At 35.5% G+C, this 21,102-nt stretch overlaps 1 protein-coding gene across 5 annotated transcripts in view; it reads left to right on the top strand.

Moving 5' to 3' along the window:
- Positions 1-21,102, top strand: part of KMT2E (lysine methyltransferase 2E (inactive)) — a 91,312-nt gene that overhangs the window by 11,361 nt on the left and 58,849 nt on the right. For 2 of the 5 annotated variants that reach the window (XM_013060341.2, XM_013060332.2), the window contains exons 2-3: positions 10,204-10,276; positions 13,147-13,331. In XM_013060341.2, the coding sequence (XP_012915795.2) occupies positions 13,261-13,331 (71 nt within the window). In that variant the 5' untranslated portion in view covers positions 10,204-10,276; positions 13,147-13,260. Of the gene's footprint in view, positions 1-6,301; positions 6,345-10,203; positions 10,277-12,736; positions 12,795-13,146; positions 13,332-21,102 lie in introns of those variants that run through there. The other 3 variants (XM_013060338.2, XM_045089677.1, XM_004739570.3) reach the window with 3 other exon arrangements.

The following is a 21,102-nucleotide window of genomic DNA, read 5'->3' as shown; positions in this document are numbered from 1 at the left end:
AAGTGTTATGGTAGCTACTAATTTTGGCTTGCTGACCTTGCACATATTTCCTAGGGGAAGTAACTGATGATTGTGTTGGCTAATAACTCTGGGATCAGTTTGTGTGGTTGCAAATTTTAGCCTGTAATTTTTTGATACATTGTAACATGGTTGCTGTATGTTAGCAAAACCTAATAATTACACACTAATGTAGTAATATTTTGATTTTTGAATTCCAAGTAAAAACTGGGAGATCTTAGGGACTTAGTATTGTGCCAGAAGACAAAAGTTCTTTTATTGTGTAGTTACTTTGAGAATATTTTACTTATCATTTAAATTTAATCCAGAATGATAATGGAGATTTGAAAGGAGTCTCTGCTGGTATAGCCTTTTATAAAAGGAGTCTCTGCTGGTATAAACTCTTACTTACAGGGAGTTTAAATTTTATGCCTCTTATATCCTGAGGTAAATTGTTCATTAAGGATTTGGAGGAAAGTATCAGCCCCTAACTTTGCACAGCAGTTTTTTCATGTACAATGACTTTTATAAGGGTGGCCAGTTGGCTCAGTAAATGTTGATTTTTTTTTATCTATGTATATACATAATGTTTTCTATTTGTAAAGACAAGTCTTTAAAATTAAGTTGGAAAGTGAAAGTGGATGTAGCCTGTCTTATAGCAAATATGCTTGTCAATAATGACACTTTTATCTACTAAGTTCATTCCTGACACTTCATTTTACCCTTTATTGTACAGTTTCTCTGTGATTATATGCCTGTTCAAAACTAGCTACTCTAGGATGCCATTGGGGTTGGGCCTCTGCCTTCAGGTCAGGCCCTGGTCTCAGGGTCCTGGGATCAAGTCCTGCATCGGGCTCTCTGCTCAGTGGGGAGCCTGCTTCCCCCTCTCTCTCTGCCGGCCTCTCTGCCTACCTGTGATCTCTCTCTCTGTCAAATATAAATAAATAAAACCTTAAAAAAAAAAAAGACTGGCTACTCTAAAAGCTTGAATAAGACATAATAAGTTAATAAAGTTTGCATTTCTGAGTAATTTTCTTGATGGAGGCTTAGATCTACTAATTCCATAATTCATTCCTGTGAGATGCGTAGACATTTTTTCTCTAAGCTTCAACTCTCTAGTTCTTAGGCACTGGTTCTTTGATTTCTGGATTGTTTTTTTTTTCATTTCCGGGTTTTTTATTTTGTTTTTCTATTTATATTAATATATGCAGAGAAGAAGTTGATCATTGGATACTGTAAGTCTTGGGATTAAAAAGAGTGGGGGGGGCACCTGGGTGGCTCAGTGGGTTAAGTCTCTGCCTTCTGCTCAGGTCATGATCTCAGGGTCCTAGGATAGAGCCCTGCATCAGGCTCTCTGCTCAGCAGGGTACCTGCTTCCCCCTCTTTCTCTGCCTGCTGCTCTGCCTACTTGTAACCTCTCTCCCTCTGTCAAATAAATAAATCAAAAAATCTTAAAAAAAAAAAAAAAGACTGGGGAAAATTTTGCAGAAATAAATGGTTTAAACATGGAAAGTATTTTTTCTTATTCATTTTGCTAGTCTCTTGCTGATTTTATAGTTTGTTGATACTTAGAAATTACTCTTTTTTAGAATTAAGATTTCTATAGCAAATATTTTAAACGTGGAATTTTAAGATCTTTTCAGATATTTACAATAATAGAGATGCTGTTTTTCACTAAGTGTCTTCAGTGATCCACAGTTTTGTGATTGGGATTGATTAAATTATCATTAAATTGAGTAATGGGAACTTCATGCTTTTAATTCTTAAGAGGGAAGATGCTAAAATCCATACCAACTCTGCAAGGTAGATATTTTACCCATTTTTCATGAGAGACCTAGAGAGACTTGGAGTAGCATAGTTAAAGAGTGACTGATAAGGGGTCCTTGGATGGTTAAGCATTGAACTCTTGAGTCCAGCTCATGTCACGATCTCAGGGTCGTGAGATGGAGCTCCTCATCAGGCTCTGCACTGGTGTAGAACCGGCTTAAGATTCCTCCTCATTACCCCGCACCTGCTTGCTCACTCCCTCTCTCTCAAAAAAAAAAAAAAAAAAAAAGAAAGAAAGAAAGAAAAGAAAAAAAAGGCCACTGATCAAGAATTTGAATTCAGATCATTTGAAAAAATCTCAGCTCTCTATTGACCCTTATAAAGGACTAATTTTTGACTAAGTTATGAGAATACACAAATCGTTATCAAAGGCAGTTACTTAAAACTACCTCTGAGATACCTTTGATTATATTATATTGCCCTAGCTCATCAAAAGGGGCTTAAGGGCAACTTAATTTTGTTCAGTGCTCATTCCCAAGCACATAAACCAGTATACGGAACATGTTAACATAAATATGTTAAATGGATAAATTTTAGTTGATTTTATTGCATTTTAAATTAATAGAATAGTTACCCTATACTCTGGGAAAGTGCTTAAGAATAAGCAAGATTTCTTCCATTGTTTGGAGACCAGGTATTCAGAAGTCAATGGTGGCAAGCTGGAGGGGTTGATTATTGGAAGTTATTCAGATGGTGAAGATGATGGTGGGAGCCATGGAAACTGAGGAAAAATGAATCTGGAACACTGAAGAGGCACAAAAGGCTTGTTGAGCAAGTATAACAGGAGACTAGAAAAAAGAAGGATTAAAAAGAACTAGGGGAGTGGGGTACAAACAAAAAATGGAATGCAAAGTGTGGAAGAGATTCAGTTTGAGTGTTTGGTTTTTGCAGTGATGGCAGATGTTTGAATAGATACATACCCTATAGATGGCTAGGAATAGGAAATCAGAGGAATGAAAGGTGAAATCCAGTGTGGGTGGAGATTAATAATAGGGAGGATTGAGCCTTGAGAGACTCCACATTTTAAAAAGTAATAAGAGAAAGAATTACAAAAAAAATGTTCCAGAAGGAAATCAATAATGTTCTTTGACAGGTATTTTGCTTTGTTTTGAGATATGTTCCTGTTTATCTAAAAGAGGGAGGAAGGGATTGAATGTGTTAGGGTGAGGACAAATATGATTTAATCCAGAATAATTTTAGGTGGTATCTTCACTACCACGACGTGGGCTTTGATAGCTAAAATGTAAATATTAGTTCTTGGTAAAGGGTGAAGTAGATGATAGAGTTTTGAGAACCAAGCATCTAATAGCTATTTCAAGTAATGGGTCAAATGCTAGTGGCTTAAAAAAATATAACAACATTCTTTGGGAAGTTAGATTAGGGTGGAGCAGGTTTTATAGCTGGGATAGTTTTTTGAGGTAGCCTGGCCAAATTTTTGTTTATAGATAAGGAAACAGCCCTCAGGAGGTTGATCTAGAGACCTTAAAAGCTAGGTTTTTTTTTGTTGTTGTTAAGATTTTATTTATTTGACAGAGATCATAAGTAGGCAGAGAGGCAGGCAGAGAGAGAGAGGAGGAAGCAGGCTCCCTGCCGAGCAGATAGCACAATGCAGGACAGGATCCTGGGACTCTGAGAATATGACCTGAGTCAAAGGTGGAGGCTTAACCTGAGCCACCCAGGTGCTAGTTTTGTAGCAGAAAAGTCTTAAGTTGGGAAATTGGGAATGCTTCCAAGGAAGTGTAGTAAGTATTTACATAACTCTTGAAGGTTTAATAAGGTTTTTGTTGGTGGGATGGACAAAAATGAAGGACTATTACTGTAGAAAATTTGAAGGGGAATGAGCAAAGTTATGCCAACAGTAGTAAAAAGACTGGCATAGTCAGAGAATTTATGTATTGGAACAGGGTAACCTGATAATGTCAAGATTAGGAACTTAACTGTAATTACTGTGAGCTTTTGTGAAGAGGGCAAAATTAGGATACTAGTGCATGAAGTGTATCTGTCTAAGCAATTGTTATAAAGGGCTGGAACAATTGCCTTTTTAAAAAATAAGACATCCAGGCTACATCCCAGACCTGCTAAATCAGAATCTGTGGGAATGAGGCCTAGGAATCTATCTTTTCCAACTCCAGACCCCAGTATATGAAAAGTAGCAATTTGTGTATTTATGTTTGAGGATCACTGGTTTAAAGGTCAAGTTAGAAAGGAAAAGAGACCACTTAAAAAATTGCTCTGGCAGCCCAGGTCTGAAATAATAAAAATGTAGATGGTAGAACCTGAAAGATTTGTTTAAATCCTATTCGTTAGATTTGATACATACTGTTTTTTGTTAGGGAAGTAAGAGAGGACTCAAGATCTCTAGTCTGAAAGAAATGATTCAAAATAGTGATTGAAGGTGTACTTCATTAATCCTGGAGAGGACATTGTTTTGCTTGAGACTAGAACGAAGAATGAGAGAATAAAATTATTACCAGCTTTGGGGCATCTGGGTGGCTCAGTGGGTTTAGAGCCTCTGCCTTCGGCTCGGGTCATGATCCCAGGGTCCTGGGATCGAGCCCCACATCGGGCTCTCTGCTCTGCAGGGAGCCTGCTTCCTCCTCTCTCTCTGCCTGCCTCTCTGCCTACTTGCGATCTTTGTCAAATAAATAAATAAAATCTTTAAAAAAAAAAATTATTACCAGCTTTAATTGTTTTAAGTATTATGCCCTTATATGGTGGGATACTTATTTAAAGTCTGAAAAAGCAAGAATGAACCAGCCTAACAGTCTGTATAGGTTGACTGAAAGATTAAATGCAGAGTTTTTTTGTTGTTTTTGTTTGTTAGTTTTTTAATACAGTAGACTCCAGCACTACTTTTAGAAGCTTATTTTTTCTTTTCTGCTTTGGGCAGGTAGAGTATACCAGTGAAATAAGTTTTTCATGTCATATGTTGAGTCAGTAAGTATTTTCTTTTAACCAGTAATTTTTGAGCTATTCTCCAGGAAGCTTATATGCTTTTCATGGAACTTAACTGATGGGTGCGAGGACATATAGGCAGGAACATACCCCTGCCACCCTCTTTAACCACAGACATAGCAAATGTGAGGTACAAATGCCTGTTGTACCTGTTTACAGACATTACTGATCACTTGAGGCCTCCTGTTATTGTATCTGGCTGTGGCCTCCTTAACATAGTACTTCAAGTTGACATTAGCAATCGCTGGGAAAAGCATAGGAGATTCAAGCTATTTTTCATTCTGGAATCAAAATACATGCTTAGATTTCACATGGGGCACCTGGGTGGCTCAGTGGGTTAAGCCTTTGCCTTCAGCTCAGGTCATGATCTCAGGATCTTGGAATCCAGCCCCACATTGGGCTCTCTGCTCAGCTGGGAGCCTGCTTCCCCCACTCTCTCTGTCTGCTTGTGATCTCTCTCTCTCTCTGTCAAATAAATAAATAAATACTTTAAAAAATGCTTAGATTTCACTGTATAATGTCATTTGTAAAAAAGTTTCTATCAGTACTCAAAAAAAAGTTTGAAGGCCACAATTTTAATGTCATTTTAGAAAATTAAGTTTTAAATTTTGAAGTAATATAGAGTTACATGCATTTGTAAGAAGTAGTGCAGAGAGGGATCCCTGGGTGGCTCAGTTGGTTAAGTGTCTGCCTTCGGCTCAGGTCATGATCCCTGAGTCTCCCAGGATCAAGCCCTGCATTGGGCTCCCTGCTCAGTGGGGAGTCTGCTTCTCCCTCTGCCCTCCTCTGCCTTGTGCTCATGCATGCTCTCCCTCCTTCCCCCACCCCAACCCACACAGATAAATAAATAAAATCTTAGAAAAAAATACAGAGAAACTATTTTTCCTTTATGCAATTTTTCTCAATGGTAGCATCTTGCAAAACTGCTGTACAGTGTCACAGCCAGAATATTGATACTGATACAGTCTATTCACTTTGTTCGGATTTCCCCAATTTCACGTGTGTGTGCATAGGAGTGTGTGTGTGTGTGTTTAGTTCTTGGCATTTTTATCACATGTAGGTTCCTGTATCCACTACCACACTTAAGATACAGAACATTTCCATCTCTACAAGAATCCCTGGTGATACCCTCTTACAGCCACACTGATGTGTTCTGTTTCTATAATTTGTCATTCAGGACTCTTATGTAAATGGAATTATATGGTATGTGATCTTTTTGGGATTGGCTTTTTTATTTCACTCAGCATAATTTCCTTGATATTCATCCAAGTTGCATGTATCAGTAGTTCCTTTATATTACTAAGTAGTATACCATTTAATACCATTTTCTCATTTGATAGACATAGGACATGCAGCCTCAGACTTTTCCTTTAAATCTGTAGTACGTGTCTCTCCTTTTCTTTTGTTAACTTCCCTGATTCTGTTTTCTCTTAATATCTCAATCACCAACTCCATGAGCGCTGCTGGGAGCACAGTTTAAAAATTACTAATGTGGATAGCAACTTTTTTTGTTTTTTAACAGAAGGACGTTGTACCCATGAAGTACGTGGTATTATGCTTTACAGGTACGATGCTTCACATATGTGATGCTTTACATTGGAGAATGTGGTATTACTGCTTTTGCTTGTAAAAGTAAGCTATTAAGGAATTTGGGAAGGTGATTATTCTTAACTTTGAAGATTTTTTTCTTCTGCACTTGTATTGTGAGCAGTAAATTCTAAGATATGTTGTTGTGGGGCCATATTGCAAGTAGAAAGTGGCAATAGATAACTGTTTCAGCAGGAAATAGCTTTTGTTATATTCTCAGGTGTGAGTATAGACTAAACTCTAAGAGCAGTTTTGTGTGTATGGGAAACAAATTGTATTTCCATCTAGGGACAGTCTAACTTGTCAATTCTTACCAGTCACTGAATTGCTTTTTATTTTATTTTTTTAAAAATCTTACTTATGAGAGAGAGAGAGAGCATGGGTAGGGAGCCTGATGTGAGGCTCGATCCCAGGACCCTGGGATCATGACCTGAGCGGAAGGCAGATGCTGAACTGACTAAGCCACCTAGTTCCCCCTGAATTGCTGCCTTAAAAGGCCACATTTTATACTGAAGTTTAGTGATCCCCACCACTTTGGGAGATAAGAAATACTCCTCAAAAAAGCATCATGCATTAAAAAATTGATAGTAATAAATTAATTTTTTTAGCTTATACATGCTTTGGGGTGGGGAAGGAGGAATGTGCCAGTGTTCAGAAGTTTTCCAGAAACCCTAGTAGAAAGAATGGTACCCCATTTTATAATGCCAGACAAATAGTTCACAATATTGTATTCATACATGTATTTTAAGAATTAATGGACTTCATTTTTTAGAGTAAGTTTAGGTTCACTTAAAAACTGAGAAGAAACTATAGATTTCTCACATGCCTCCTCCTGACCCAAGTACAACCTTGCTCATTGTCAGTGTTCCTCATTATTATGGTACATTTGTTACATTCAATGAACCAGCAGTTAAACATCCTTATCAACCAGATTGTATAGTTCACATTACAGCTCACTCTCTGTCTTCATGTTGTTTTTTTAAGGTTGTTCTTCTTAATACTTTAATACCCTTTTTTCAAGTTTATTTATTTATTTGATTAGTAATCTCTGCACCCAGTGTGGGGCTCAAACCCACAATCCTGAAATCAGGAATTGCATGCTCTTCTTACTGAGCCAGGCACGCTGGTCAGAAATTCTTAATAGTTGACTTGACTTTTGCAAGTATAATAGTTGAGAATTGTTCTTCAGTACTCATTCTTAAGGACTTTCACTAAATATTTAGTTCCCAGAAATTTTATCTGATCATGATAGCTAATACTGAGTGCCACACAGAGTCTGAAACAATTCAGAAATACATGTTCTGTGATTATTCCTGTTCAGAGATGAGGTGCTAAGGCTTAGAGAGAATAAGTAACCATTATTAGTAATTGTGAATGTGAATGATTGTGAAAATGTGAATGTGAAAGAATGTGAAAGCTGAAGCATTGCTACTTTGACATTGAGTTTAGTAGTAATGGGATTGTATTAAATATGATATAGTGAAACACTGTGAGACTTTCACAGAACCAGAAGATACACTTTCTGAACATTGAATTTTATATTATAGGTTCCATTTTTCAAGACCAGTGTTAACCCTGGCACAAGAATACAGATTTTCTTAGAAATTTGATTTGCGGGGCGCCTGGGTGGCTCAGTGGGTTAAGCCGCTGCCTTCGGCTCAGGTCATGATCTCAGGGTCCTGGGATCGAGTCCCGCATCGGGCTCTCTGCTCAGCGGGGAGCCTGCTTCCGTGTCTCTCTCTCTCTGCCTGCCTCTCCGACTACTTGTGATTTCTCTCTGTCAAATAAATAAATAAAAAATCTTAAAAAAAAAAAAATAAAATAAAAAAAAAAAAAAAGAAATTTGATTTGCTACAAAAGGATTATAATGTAGGTTGGTGAGATTGTTTCTAGGAACCAAGTGGTGGTTTAAAGGGGATTCAAGTTAAAAGTTAACTGGTTAGATAGGTGGTCTTTACTTAAATAGTTTTGTATAAGGAATTGAGTTATACTTGTATATTAGTCATCTTAAATTTGCATATTACTTGTATATTAGTAATCTCAAATTTGAAGCACGTTTGTTCCTGAAAATAGAGAATTTGAATATTCTTTGATGATGTCCTTCGCACTATCCCTGAAATATTTTAATCCAAATTTTAGGCTTTGAGCTATAGGTCTCCTCTTCTGTAGTATTTTAGTGCATTGTTGTGGAATGCATGTAAGTTGAGTAAGTAGATTAAGTTTGGGGGAGGAGCAAGGTGGGTTTCATTACTGTTCTTTCAGTGTGCTGGAATAAATGTAGTCCAGATGTCCTAGAGTGCAACACTTACATATTTATTTAATTTCTCCTCTTTTTGAGAAGGGCAGTTGTCAATTTTTTCCTCTTAATTGTAAACAACAGTCATCTAGCAAATTTTAATTTCAGGCAAACTAATGTGTAGGTTCTGGAATCAGACTGCTAGCATTCCAGTCTTGATTCTCCTATTTATTTTTTTTTAATTTTTTATTTTTTATAAACATATATTTTTATCCCCATGGGTGCAGGTCTGTGAATCGCCAGGTTTACACACTTCACAGCACTCACCATAGCACATACCCTCCCTAATGTCCATAACCCCAGATTATCCTATTTATTAGCGATAAAGCTTTACAGAAGTTTAATCTCTCCACCTTGTCTGTAAAATGGGGGTAATAAATGTACTCCCACCATAGGTTTGTGATGATTAAGCATTGCAGGCACTCAGTATTTGTCATTGCTGTCAGAACCTCTATTTGGGGAGATTTGAGTATTAGGTAAGTGGTTGTAGAGCACTGTCTGATAATAATATTAACCCAGTTGGAGAAGTAATTCATTCTATTGTCAAAGTTATTTTTTGTTGCTTTTTGGAATGTGATATTCAGTGTTTAGATTATCAGGAGTAATCTCTTAATAGACTTGTGATTGTACGATTTAAACTGTAAGATCATTAGCCTAACCTACCTCCATTTATAGTTCAAACCCAGAGTAGTAAAATGACTTCTCCAGAGTTTCATAGGTAATACTTGGTAATCTTGGTCAACCAGTATTTTTTTTTTAATTATACCTTAGCTAACTGCTACAGAGGAAGGAAATCTTACATTCATAGTGAGGGCAGTTTAATTTCTAATTTATAAGGAAATGTTACGTATGTGGTCCCTTACAATTTCTTTCAAGTTTCTTTATTTCATTTTCATTAGTAATTTAGCCAAAAATTCACCAGCTTATTAGTGATACATGTCCAAAACACAAACACTGATTTAATTCTAATATTTTTTGAACTGTGTATAAGCTTCTTATAAGGGACAGAAAGGTAATAAATGACTCTTCAAAGAGATTTTGTTAAATTAGGCACTTTTATTCATAATTTTAGAAAAAAAATTCCTCATATTTTCATCCTTCTGCATTTGGGTACGATATTCATCTTTTCAGTGGTATTTTTTGCTTTCTGAACATGGTCTTAAAAGCAACCTCAGCCTTCCAGTTTTTCTGATAGACTGTTTTGTAATTGCTTTTCCTAGCTTTTCAACTTGTTTTTCCTACTTTAGAATTTTGTTTTTGTTTTGGTATCGTTGCCTTTGCTTTGCTAAATCTGTATTTAATATTGTATTTTCTCAGTTTCTGTCCAGTTTGATTTGGCATTTAGCTTTAATTGTTGCCTTTACTGTGTTTACACTCATTTGTATAAAGAGGTGAAGAATAAATTTATTATTTTTTTTTAAGAATTAGCTTCTGTCTTTGTGTGAGTCCCTTTGGTTTTAGGTGCCATATTAGACAGACATACCCATAATTTTATGCCATTTAAAAACAGCTCAATACTCCTGTGTTCACTTGGTTTCTAGGTCTATTCTGGATAGCAGGTTTTGTGAAGACATTTATTCTTTCTTGGACCTCAGATTTGCCAGACATCTCATGGTATTTCCTTTTACATTATTTCTTTAATGGCTGCCATTTATTCTCAATGTGCTTTGTATATATTTTACTTGACAGCTGGAAAATCAGTTTCTTGATTCGCATATAAGCTGTGAAAGCTTTGTGGTAATTGTTTGGATTGTGTTGAATTGTTGAATTTCCTCTAGTTGTGCGTATGTTACAAGCTCACACCTTTTCCGCTTACTACCTTGGCTTTCCCTTCTTATTTTTAAACATGCAATGATTTGACCCTAATGAATTTATGATTCTATTAAGTATCAACTATATTTTTAAACAGTGTGAGTTTTCTGGCTAGAGTTTTTGATATTAATGAATAGAGTGAAATGTTTGCCATTTTATGGTCTCAGTAGATGGGATCTCTTGGCTTCTGACCTTTTGTGAATGAATTACTGAGATTTTCCCTCTTAAGTCAAATTCAGTCTGTGGTTCTGTTTCAGTTGGGATGATGTGCCTATCCTGAGGATAAGCGTCTGTGTTTTTAGAGTGATGTATTTGTGGAGAAGGTGTCATGTAGTTGCTGTTATAGCACTTAATTCTAGAGGCTGGCAACTCATTTGGCTAATGAGGCCAGGGCTGCAGTTTCATCTTAGGTGCTCTAATTCATTCACTAGTCCCTTAATAGAGTGTTATGCTGCAGGCATTGTGCAGCGTTTGAGAGATAGGCCGTAATCACATAGGCACAAGCTATTGGCTGAAATAGGCTCATGGCAAGCTCTTCATTGCTGTTTAAAAATAGTTCAAATGTAGTGTTTATTGAGTGTATATTTTATAAAAATGGAGCATACTATTGAAAACATACTCAAGTAGATTCTTTAGGTTGGAAACATTACTCATTTACCTAAAGGAGTATATAACAGTTTGATTTCTGCTTTCTTGTTTCTGCTTCTGATTAAAACAAACAAAAATGGCACTACTAAATATTTAACAACATACACCTAAAATGTAAGGCTTCTTAGGAGTCTAATGTAAAGAAAACATCTACCAAGTAGATTCTACCAACAAGGAAGATAATTTTTTTTTTTTAGGTTGTAGTTGTTAACCTGTTGTTAGGCCCAGGTCTTCAGCATTTAAAAGAAATACATAATGAGATACCATTTGAATGAACAAACTTAAAGTTTGGTATTACTTGCATTTTGTTAATTAGAAATTTTATAGCTTTATGTGGCTTTCATGAAGTAACTCTGATATGGTCAGGTGTAGAAAAGAAGGTAGGGCAGCTTTTCATTGTTCCTTTTTCTCAATCTGCTTTAATTATTTTTAGAGGATGATTTTAATTTGATGGAGCAAACTATAAAAACAAAGCAAGTTGAAAACTGTAATTACTTTAGTTTCAAAAGCTATTAGAAGTTCACTTTAAATGAAACCTAGAGAGCTTTTCCATGAAAGAAGAGCAACTCTTTTTATATGACTGCCACATGTTGATTGCCAAAAAAGTGCAGTGCTGTGTACAAAAATGCTTTGCATTCATTATTTCATTTTCTTCTCAGAAACCCTATGAGGATAAATTCGCATTTTATGAACAAGGAACCTGAGGCTTAGGTTAAATAACTTGCTTGTCTCACACGTCTGGTGAGCATTAGAGATAGGTCCAGTGCTTCTGTTTTTAACTTTTAAGTGCAATAACACAACTGTTATTGTGTATTTTTATTATAATGTCTTATAATCTAGTAGGTCTCCCCCAGTTATACATGGTTTAAAAATAGAGGCTAGTTTTCTTGGAGAATTCAAACCACTGTTACCGCTTTATTCCCTGTTTTGGTATTTACTCCAATAAGGTATGAGCTCACAATCTGCATTATTTGAGAAATAGGAATTAACCTGAATTAGGTATTCTCGAGCTTACTTGAAAAATTTAAAAAATTAAAAATAAATACAAGAATTGCTGTTTGAAGAAAGCTTGCTCTTCAGTATTTCAGGTATAACATGGCAAAAAATGATTTTGACTGTTGCTCTTTTCCTGTTTATAGGATTATCATTCTGTTTTGTTCCTGAGTTATACTGTTTTATTATTTGAAAGATTTTGAGTAGATACTTCACAAAGAGTACCATGTACAAATGTTATGCAATGAATTAGATTAGAAGCATTGATGTTAAAGGTGAATATATTTTGTTACTTGGTAAATGTATTTAAAAACAATGAAGTATATTAGTTTTCTTAACTAATTGCCTGTATTAGGGAATATTAGTTCTAGGGAGTTGATACTAACTGAAGAAATGGAGAACTCCTTCAGTAGACCTATATTTACATAGTATAGAAAATGACAGCCACTTTAAGGCAGTGGGTTTTATTACAAATAAAATAGTTTTGCTTTTATACAGATATAAACAGTAGAGTGGAATTGGTTCAAATCCTGGGTTTATTTCTCCAACTGAGCAGCCTTGTCTAAGTTTTTTAATCTTTCTTGGTTTTGTGATCCTCAGTGGTAAAAGATACCTATCTCCAGCTGTAAGGATTAAATAGATCATCCATCTAAAAGCCTAATATGATGCTTAGTCCATAGTAAGTTCTCAGTATTTATTAGTTTAGATCACTTTCTGAACCAGGAGACTTGTTTTGGATATGGTGCTGTAAGAAATTCCATTTTGTCTTTCAAAATGAGTAATATTTGTTGGTTCTTCACTAAGCAGTACACCTTAATTAATCTTTCTTTTGGTATTTTAAAATTCATTCCCAAAGGGAGATTTTGATTTAGAAACTTCCTTCAGTCTCCCTGAGCAAATTCCAGTATCTATGGATATTTTAATGAAGAATGCTTTCTTCATGTTTTTTACTTAACTGTTTTAATAGTATGACTGTGTTAGGAATATGAAGGTGATTTTTAACTTTTTGTTCCCCTTCTTTTTTTAAACAGGGTTTGTGGATGCACTTAGATGTTTGCAATGAGCACTGTGGCTGGCATGCCCCAGTGTTTTGGATACCAATGCATAGGACTCCATAGTAATCGAATTTACCAGAGGCGAACGTCATGAGCATAGTGATCCCTTTGGGGGTTGATACAGCAGAAACATCATACTTGGAAATGGCTGCAGGCTCAGAGTAAGTATTTAAATTAAAAGTATTTTGGATAGGAAAGGCAGGATATTTTACACAGTTTTTAACACAACCAAGCAGTGGTTGATTTGCATTTATTTTCTCATTTTAGATTCTTGTTGAAAACAAAATATCAGAAGGTTAAAATTCCTTTAACTAAGTTACTTTTTAAAACAATTCTTCAGGGGCGCCTGGGTGGCTCAGTGGGTTAAGCCACTGCCTTCGGCTCAGGTCATGATCTCGGGGTCCTGGGATCGAGTCCCACATTGGGCTTTCTGCTCAGCAGGGAGCCTGCTTCTCTCTCTCTCTGCCTGCCTCTCTGTCTACTTGTGATCTCTCTGTCAAATAAATAAATCTTAAAAAAAAAAAAAAAACAATTCTTCAGCCAAATGCTGTATCTTTTCTAACCTTTTGTCTTTTCTGTTTGCTGTCAACCTCAAGAATCAAGATATAGGGCGCCTGGGTGGCTCAGTGGGTTAAGCCGCTGCCTTCGGCTCAGGTCATGATCTCAGGGTCCTGGGATCGAGTCCCACATCGGGCTCTCTGCTCAGCGGGGAGCCTGCTTCCTCCTCTCTCTCTGCCTCCCTCCCTGTCTGCTTGTGATTTCTCTCTGTCAAATAAATAAATAAAATCTTTAAAAAAAAAAAAAAGGAATCAAGATATAATGGGTGCCTGGTGGCTCACTTCATTTTGGCATTCAACTCGATCTCAGCTCAGGTCTCAATCTCAGGGTCGTGGGTTCAAGATTACTGTTTTTTTTTTATATTGTAAGATTTGTCATGTTTATATTGGAAAAGTAATTTGGTTTTAAATTTGAATATTTGAAAAAAAATTTGAATATTTGAAAATACTGTAGGATCCGTTTAAATGTGGAATTTGCTTTTTTTTTAAGTTGAGTTAAAAAAATTCAAACCATTTTTAAGTAAGAGAAAGGGATTATTTTCTGCTGTATGATTATTTTGATAACCTTTGCTTTTATGAGAGCTGTTTCTGATGGATTCAGTGAAGGGTTCTTACCCTGACTCCAGACTATTTGGTCTAGGCAGTTGTGCATATAGATTTCATTATATTTTGTTTTTGAATGACCAGCCACTTTAATACTAGGTTATATTGGCTGTGAGGATTAATTGATTGTTTTTGGAAATTGCAAGGGATTCAAGTAGCAGTGTTTGACCGATAGAAAGATGCGTATGTCTGTTCTCTGTTTCAGTGAATAGATATATTATGTCTAATGGGACTCTGACCAGAAAGCTGATCTTAATAGAATTTAAGTTTGAAAAAGGAAATTTATTTATTTTAGGGTCTCTAGAACTGATACATAAGAGGATAAAAATGCTATTTATTTTCCTTTTGCTGTCATTTCATGTGGTCTGAAGTGTTTCACCATTTCTGTTTGTGCCATTAGGAAAACCCCAGAGATGCTCTCTATTGTTTCAGTAATATATTATACAGTCTATGTAACTGTATGATTGTTGTAATACAATTTTTAAAAGCCATTATGTTTTTTACACTATGTATAAATTATTTTTGTCATAAAATAATAGATTCCTAATGGGGCACTCTGTGACAGTTGCTTTGCCATTATTCTGCCCAGATAGGGATACTGTTGGAAGGAAAGATCCTGGAAGCAGTGCTTGGGAAACAAAGGGTTCTGAGTCAAAAGTACTGGTTTTTCTTAATATGAAGTATCTGGTAGATGCAAATCCATATCTGATAATACTTACAGGCACTTATTGGTAAAGATTCTTAGCTTCCTAAATAGAATCACCTCTAAAGTTCTTTCCTTTAAAAAAATAGTCTTTTAAGCAATTACTATAAGGTGTAATTTCTGAAATTTATATGCAGGGTAGAAATTTGTCTAGTATATAGTATGAGATGCATCTGTGCTTTGTTGGCATATCTAGTATTTGCACTTGAAAATAATTCACAGAGTGGAAGGCATTATACAGTTAAAAGGGAATGAATAATACAGTGAAAGAGGGCAGTGTAGGGAACAGCTTCCTGTTTTTTAAATTATATTTATTAGAATACTCAATAAGTATGATTTATATTATGGAGCCAAATCTTTTTGGGTACAAATATGGCCATTTTTATTATGGGAAAATGATCAATTTGTAAGGAATTACAGAATGACTGTCTTTCTATTTTAGAAAATTATTTTTTTTTTCTATTCCACATACAGGTGTATGTTGCTTGGGCATAGCTTCCCCTACTCAGTGGGCACAGAAAGTATAGCTAGTGCCAATGTTTATTATGGGACAGCCATCAGAATTTTTGTGGTTTAATTTTCAAGCTTTTAAATTCTCTTTTTAAATATAAAACCTGGAAGCTTAAAAAGAGCCTTAAATAATATTTTCCTTGCTTCCCACAGAAATGAAGCTTTTAGAGTTGTTTTTATAAGAAATTTTGATGTAATTAATGCAATGCTTTCTTTTTATTTCAAATACAGAAAAGTTGTGTAAGATGGAGGATGCAGGGGGAGCAGTGCATGGAACTTCCCTCTCTATTTCTTTACCTTCCTGTGAAGCTGCATAATTTGAAACTCAAATGTTTTTAAGAGAATTACATTTTATTGTATTCGTGTGGCTAGAAAATAATAATTATACATAAGTATTTTTAAAAAAGATTGTATGACCCATGAGAGACTGTGGACTCTGAGGAACTAACTGAGGGTTTTGGAGAGGAGGGGGGTGGGAGGTTGGGTGAGCCTGGTGGTGGGTGTTGTGGAGGGCAAGTACTGCATGGAGCACTGGGTGTGGTGCATAAACAATGAATTCTGGAACACTGAAAAATTAAATAAAAATAAAAAAGATTGTACTGCTAAAATACAGTCTATCACTAATAAACTATTTCAAAATTTAGGAGATACTCAGCGATTGTTTATTGAGTCTGTTATATACTAGACCATATTTACACTAGCTTCTAAGGCTATAAAAGAGAATTTATTGGATTACTTGTTTATCTAGCTTATCTGTAGCATTTTATAGACAGGAAATTTGAAGTTGAATGTCTAGGATCTCTGAAGAATGGGTTTGCTAAGCTCTAGTCTATTATTTCCATACTTGGTAACATTTGCTGTTGAATTATTGTGTCTCTAAAATAAAACTCATTAGTCTTACCAGGTCCAGCTTCTTCTTTTTTACTTTTTTTTTTTTTTTTTTTTTTTTTTTTTTTTTTTTTTTTTTGCTCTTCTCATCACTAAGTTTTGAAAAATCTTAGTTTGTTTTTTTTTGCCTTTCCTTCAAAGTTAGGGATCTTGTATTTTACTTTTTTCTGTTCCCTGTTACTTGCATGATTTGGCTCTCTACCTAAATGTTTGCACTAAAAAAGAGTAACTTTAAAATATTTTATGAGTAACTGACCAGTGAATATTGATGGACTATTGTTCAGGTATATCCACTTTAATAATAAGAATAAAATTTAAAAATGTTTGTTTTATTAGCCCGAGTGTTTATTTTATTTATTTATTAAAAGATTTTATTTTATTTGACAGTGAGGGAGACAGTGAGAGAAGGAACACAAGCAGGGGGAGTGGGAGAGGGAGAAGCAGTCTTCCCGCAGAACAGGGAGCCCAACATGAGAAGTATGGATGCAGGGCTCCTGGGATCATGACCTGAGCCAAAGGCAGATGCTTAACGACTGAGCCCTCCATCCACCCCTAGCCTAAGTATTTTTTTAAAGGAGTTATAAACATTCCACAGTCAAATGTAATTGAAGGTGTTTTATTCAAAAATTACTTTTTACTATACATAGCATCGATAAAAACCAATACCTAGATCTTGATGAATAGAATTGGATTTGGAGCCAAATGCTACGGGGAGACTCTTAAGATACCTTAAAAATTGCTTGTTAACTTTTAGATCTTAGCAGCGAGTTTTTGCCTGCATTGTGTTCTTAGATTTGAAAAGTACCCATCACAACATACAGGTTAATATAATGACTCACTGATTTCCTCACTACTGTCTCGCATGATCCTGGGTACAGTAAAAAGTGTGGAAAGATAATAATATATTTAAAGGGAAAAATTGAGCTAAGTGTAAATGCAGTTTTTTAAAACTTGATTAGCAAAATGACCGTAATTGGAATAAATGGGAGATTGCCTTTATTATCAGGAAGTGCCATCTGTAAAGTTTTTTTTGATTATTGCTTAATACTAGAAGTGGATTTCTTCTAACATAATTTCATAGGGTAAGACTAGTAATCCAAAAGAAAGCACATTTTGGATCATAACTTAAAGCATCAGCTGTGTGGAAAGTGTTTTATAAGAGGCTTAGGTTACAAAGGTGAAGTATAAATTTTACCCTTACTCTTAAGGGAAGTATAAGCAGTTGGAAGTCAGAAATCTAGATCAGAGCTGTGCAATAAGTACACAGAGTCGTGTATACTTTCATATTTATAAAAAAAATTTTTTCCTAGTGTCCATATTATAAAAAGGTTTATAAAAAGTTGAAATTAGTTATGTATTTTATTTAATGGAGTATGTCCAGAGTATTATCATTTTAACATAAAATCAGTATAAAGATGTGAATGAGAAATTTCATGTCTTTTTCTCCACACTAAAAATATTTAAGATCTGGTATGTATTTTATACCTTCAGCACCTCTTAATTCAAACTAGCCACATTTCAAGTGTTCGCTATATGTCTAGTGGCTACTGTATTGGATAAAGAAACTCTAGACTAGACAACAAAGTAGAACATCAGGAAAGGACATAGTGAAGCCTAGGCTGTAGGCTAGTTAACGGAAGTTGTTAAAGTGAGATCTAAGAATCTCTCTCTCTGAATGAGAAAGATAAAGATAGAGCTATGAGGTAGATATTGTCATTCTTAATTTATAGGTGAAGAAACAAGTCACAGAGCAGAAAAGCGGCAGAGGCAGAATTCACTGTGTTCATTTTAGGCCTTTTCTGTAATATAGCTACTTTACTAATATTACAAGGAATATTTATGTAATAATTGTTTTGACATGTGGTTCATGTATATAGTAGCTTCATTTCTAGCAGTAGTAAATTCAGGGTAATAAATAACTGCAATAATAACAAAGGTATTCTCAGGTCCTTGCTCAAGAATAAGGGAAGTAAAAGAAAACCTAGACTCCATTATCATTAGACAGGAAAGATGAGCCAGAATTCAGCTGTTTCTTAGAATTGTGTGTTTTTTATCCTAATGGAGAGAGCTTCCGTCCTCTATTTCTTTTTACCTCTTCTACCTCTGGTCTTCCAACTATCTGAATTCCTAAATTGGTTAAATAAACAAAAAGGTGGGAAGTCCTGGGGCTGGAAAGTGGGTAGATGTGTGAATGAGGATGTTAAATTTCTTCTTTCCTAGCCTTTAAAAAAAAAGAAAAGCCAAGCTACTTTTCTCATCAGCAGCTGGGAATAAGATTGCCAACATTGTATTCCTTTTAATATTACTATTACTATTTTGGTACCATTAGAAATCATTAAAATGAGCTCTTATATAATTACGGGTACTTTCAGATGAGGTAGACAGATTACTAAATGTGACTTGTAGGTTAGAGATGAATTATTTTGGAGGAGGGCTCATTTTCCTATACCGGGCAACACAGTAAATACTCAGTTTTTAACTAAGTACAAAAAGGAAATACCTAGATTTTCAGTTTTGTTCAGCCACTGTCCTACTAGTGAGACCTTAAACATGACACCTAATTATTGTAGACTCTGGTTATCTTACTTTGAAAAAGAGGGCTTGGATTGAGATATTAATGTGACTCCTTTTGACTTGAAATTTATGAGGTTCCATACATTTTTACTTGTATTTGTTATAGCATGTGATACTAAGTTATTTCAATGTCACTAGAGCCACCTGCTGACAGAGTTCATTACTTGTTGAAATGTTTGGGTGCTTTTAGTCTGAATTTGTGTAATTGAAGATGCTAAAGTGTTTTGTGTCTAATGAAATGTTTTTAGTAGCATTATACTGGTTCATTTTCACTGATCCTTAGCATTTTCACCTCTGATTTCTTTACACATAATCCACTATCAGGAAACTAATACTTTCCTTTGCTCTTAAAGTAAGTGTTGATTTGCTTATCCTAATTTGGAAGTGGTTTCACTTAAATGTGGTTTTGTTCTAACATTTAAAAGCCTGTTTTACAGCACTGCACTTGCATTGTTTAGAACTGTCCTTAGAATGATGCTGAATCATACTTAATCATACACAATTTTTCTTCTAATTTTTTTTCACTTGTGATAATTAATACAGAGCTCAGAACATTCATGCAGCTGTCTATAACACACGTATCCTGGCAAAAAGCCAAGTATTATTCCCACTTTGCCAAAAAAAAAAAAAAAAAAAAAAGGGCAGCTAAAGGAGATGAACAGACTTCAGTAAGGCCACATAATTAATAAAGAGTAAAGTTAGGTTTGAACCCAGGGTTGCTTGACCACTTGGTCAGGAGAGATAGGTTTTACTAACAGATGAGTTAAATGAAGTAAGGTGCCACATGAAATAAACTGAGGGCAGTTGTCAAACCAGACCTCTCCATTTTAAAATGTTTCTTGGTGTGCTATTATAATGTGTTTGATTTTCATGTGATAGCTTTAAAAAACAATAGGTTATCGCAAGGATAAAAGAAATGGACAAGCTTTGATTACAAATCTGAAGGAGCATATTGAGAACTCACGGAGATCTTTTATACATGTTACTGTAGTGGTTAGGGAGTCATTCTGTCCATATGCCATTACTGACACCCAGGTATGTGTTATTGAATATTTTAACATTAAAAAGAAAATTAGAGGTTTTACCTATAACACTGACATATAAACTATTAAAATCAAACTATATTTTGAAGGTTTATACAAGGAAGAAATTAAATTTTTGTTGAGAAAGACGAAAATCATAAAACTCGCAATTTTTGAGGAATCACAGCTTATTTATTCAAACACCCCCTTTTTTTGTTTGAGATTTTATTTATTTATTTGACAGAGTCAGAAGAAGGAGGGGAATGGCAGAGAGAAAGGGAGAAGCAGGATCCCCGCTGATCAAGGAGCCCAATGCAGGGCTGGATCCCAGAACTCTGGGATCATGACCTGAGCCAAAGGCAGATACTTAACTGACTGAGCCACCCAGGTGCCTTTCAGTCACTGTTTTTTTTTTTTTGTTTTGTTTTGTTTACGATCTTTTTTTATTTGAGTGAGAGAGAAAACACGGGGGTGGGGGAAGGGGCAGAGAGAGAGAGAGAGAGAGAGAGAGAGGCAGACTCCCCACTGAGCAGGGATGAGCAGGGAGCCTGATATGGGACTAGATCCCAAGGTCTTGGGATCATGACAAGCTGAAGGTGGATGTTTAACTGACTGAGTCACCCAGGTGCCCTTCAGTCACTTTTTAAAAAAGATTTTATTTGTTTATTTGAGAGAGAGTGTATATGCATGAGCCGGGGTTGGGGGGGTGGGGCGATGGAGGGAGAAAGAGAAGCAGACTTCCCCTTGAGTGGGGCTTGATCCCAGGACCCTGAGATCATGACCTGAGCCAAAAGCAGATGCTTAACCGACTGAGCCTTCCAGGCGACCCTATTCAGTCATTCTAACCTGTTCTTTTTCTCTAAATGCCTCACTTAGTGATTGGTCCTTTTCTTTCTCTTTTTAGATCTTAAGTTCACTTTACCTAATATAGTTAAATGCCTGCACCAAGAATGCATAATTTGCCTTGGGCCTTGGGTGGTTATTTATGATGCCTTTTTGAAGAATAAGAATTTTTGGTCTAAATAAGATTTTTAATTTACAAAGTGGTTCCAGAAAAATGGGGCAGCATCATCAG

The sequence above is a fragment of the Mustela putorius genome, unplaced genomic scaffold, assembly GCF_011764305.1.
Source record: "Mustela putorius furo isolate JIRA1106 unplaced genomic scaffold, ASM1176430v1.1 tig00003845_pilon_pilon_pilon, whole genome shotgun sequence".
In the NCBI taxonomy this organism is placed as follows: domain Eukaryota; kingdom Metazoa; phylum Chordata; class Mammalia; order Carnivora; family Mustelidae; genus Mustela; species Mustela putorius.
This window is presented reverse-complemented; position numbering and strand designations above follow the sequence as displayed.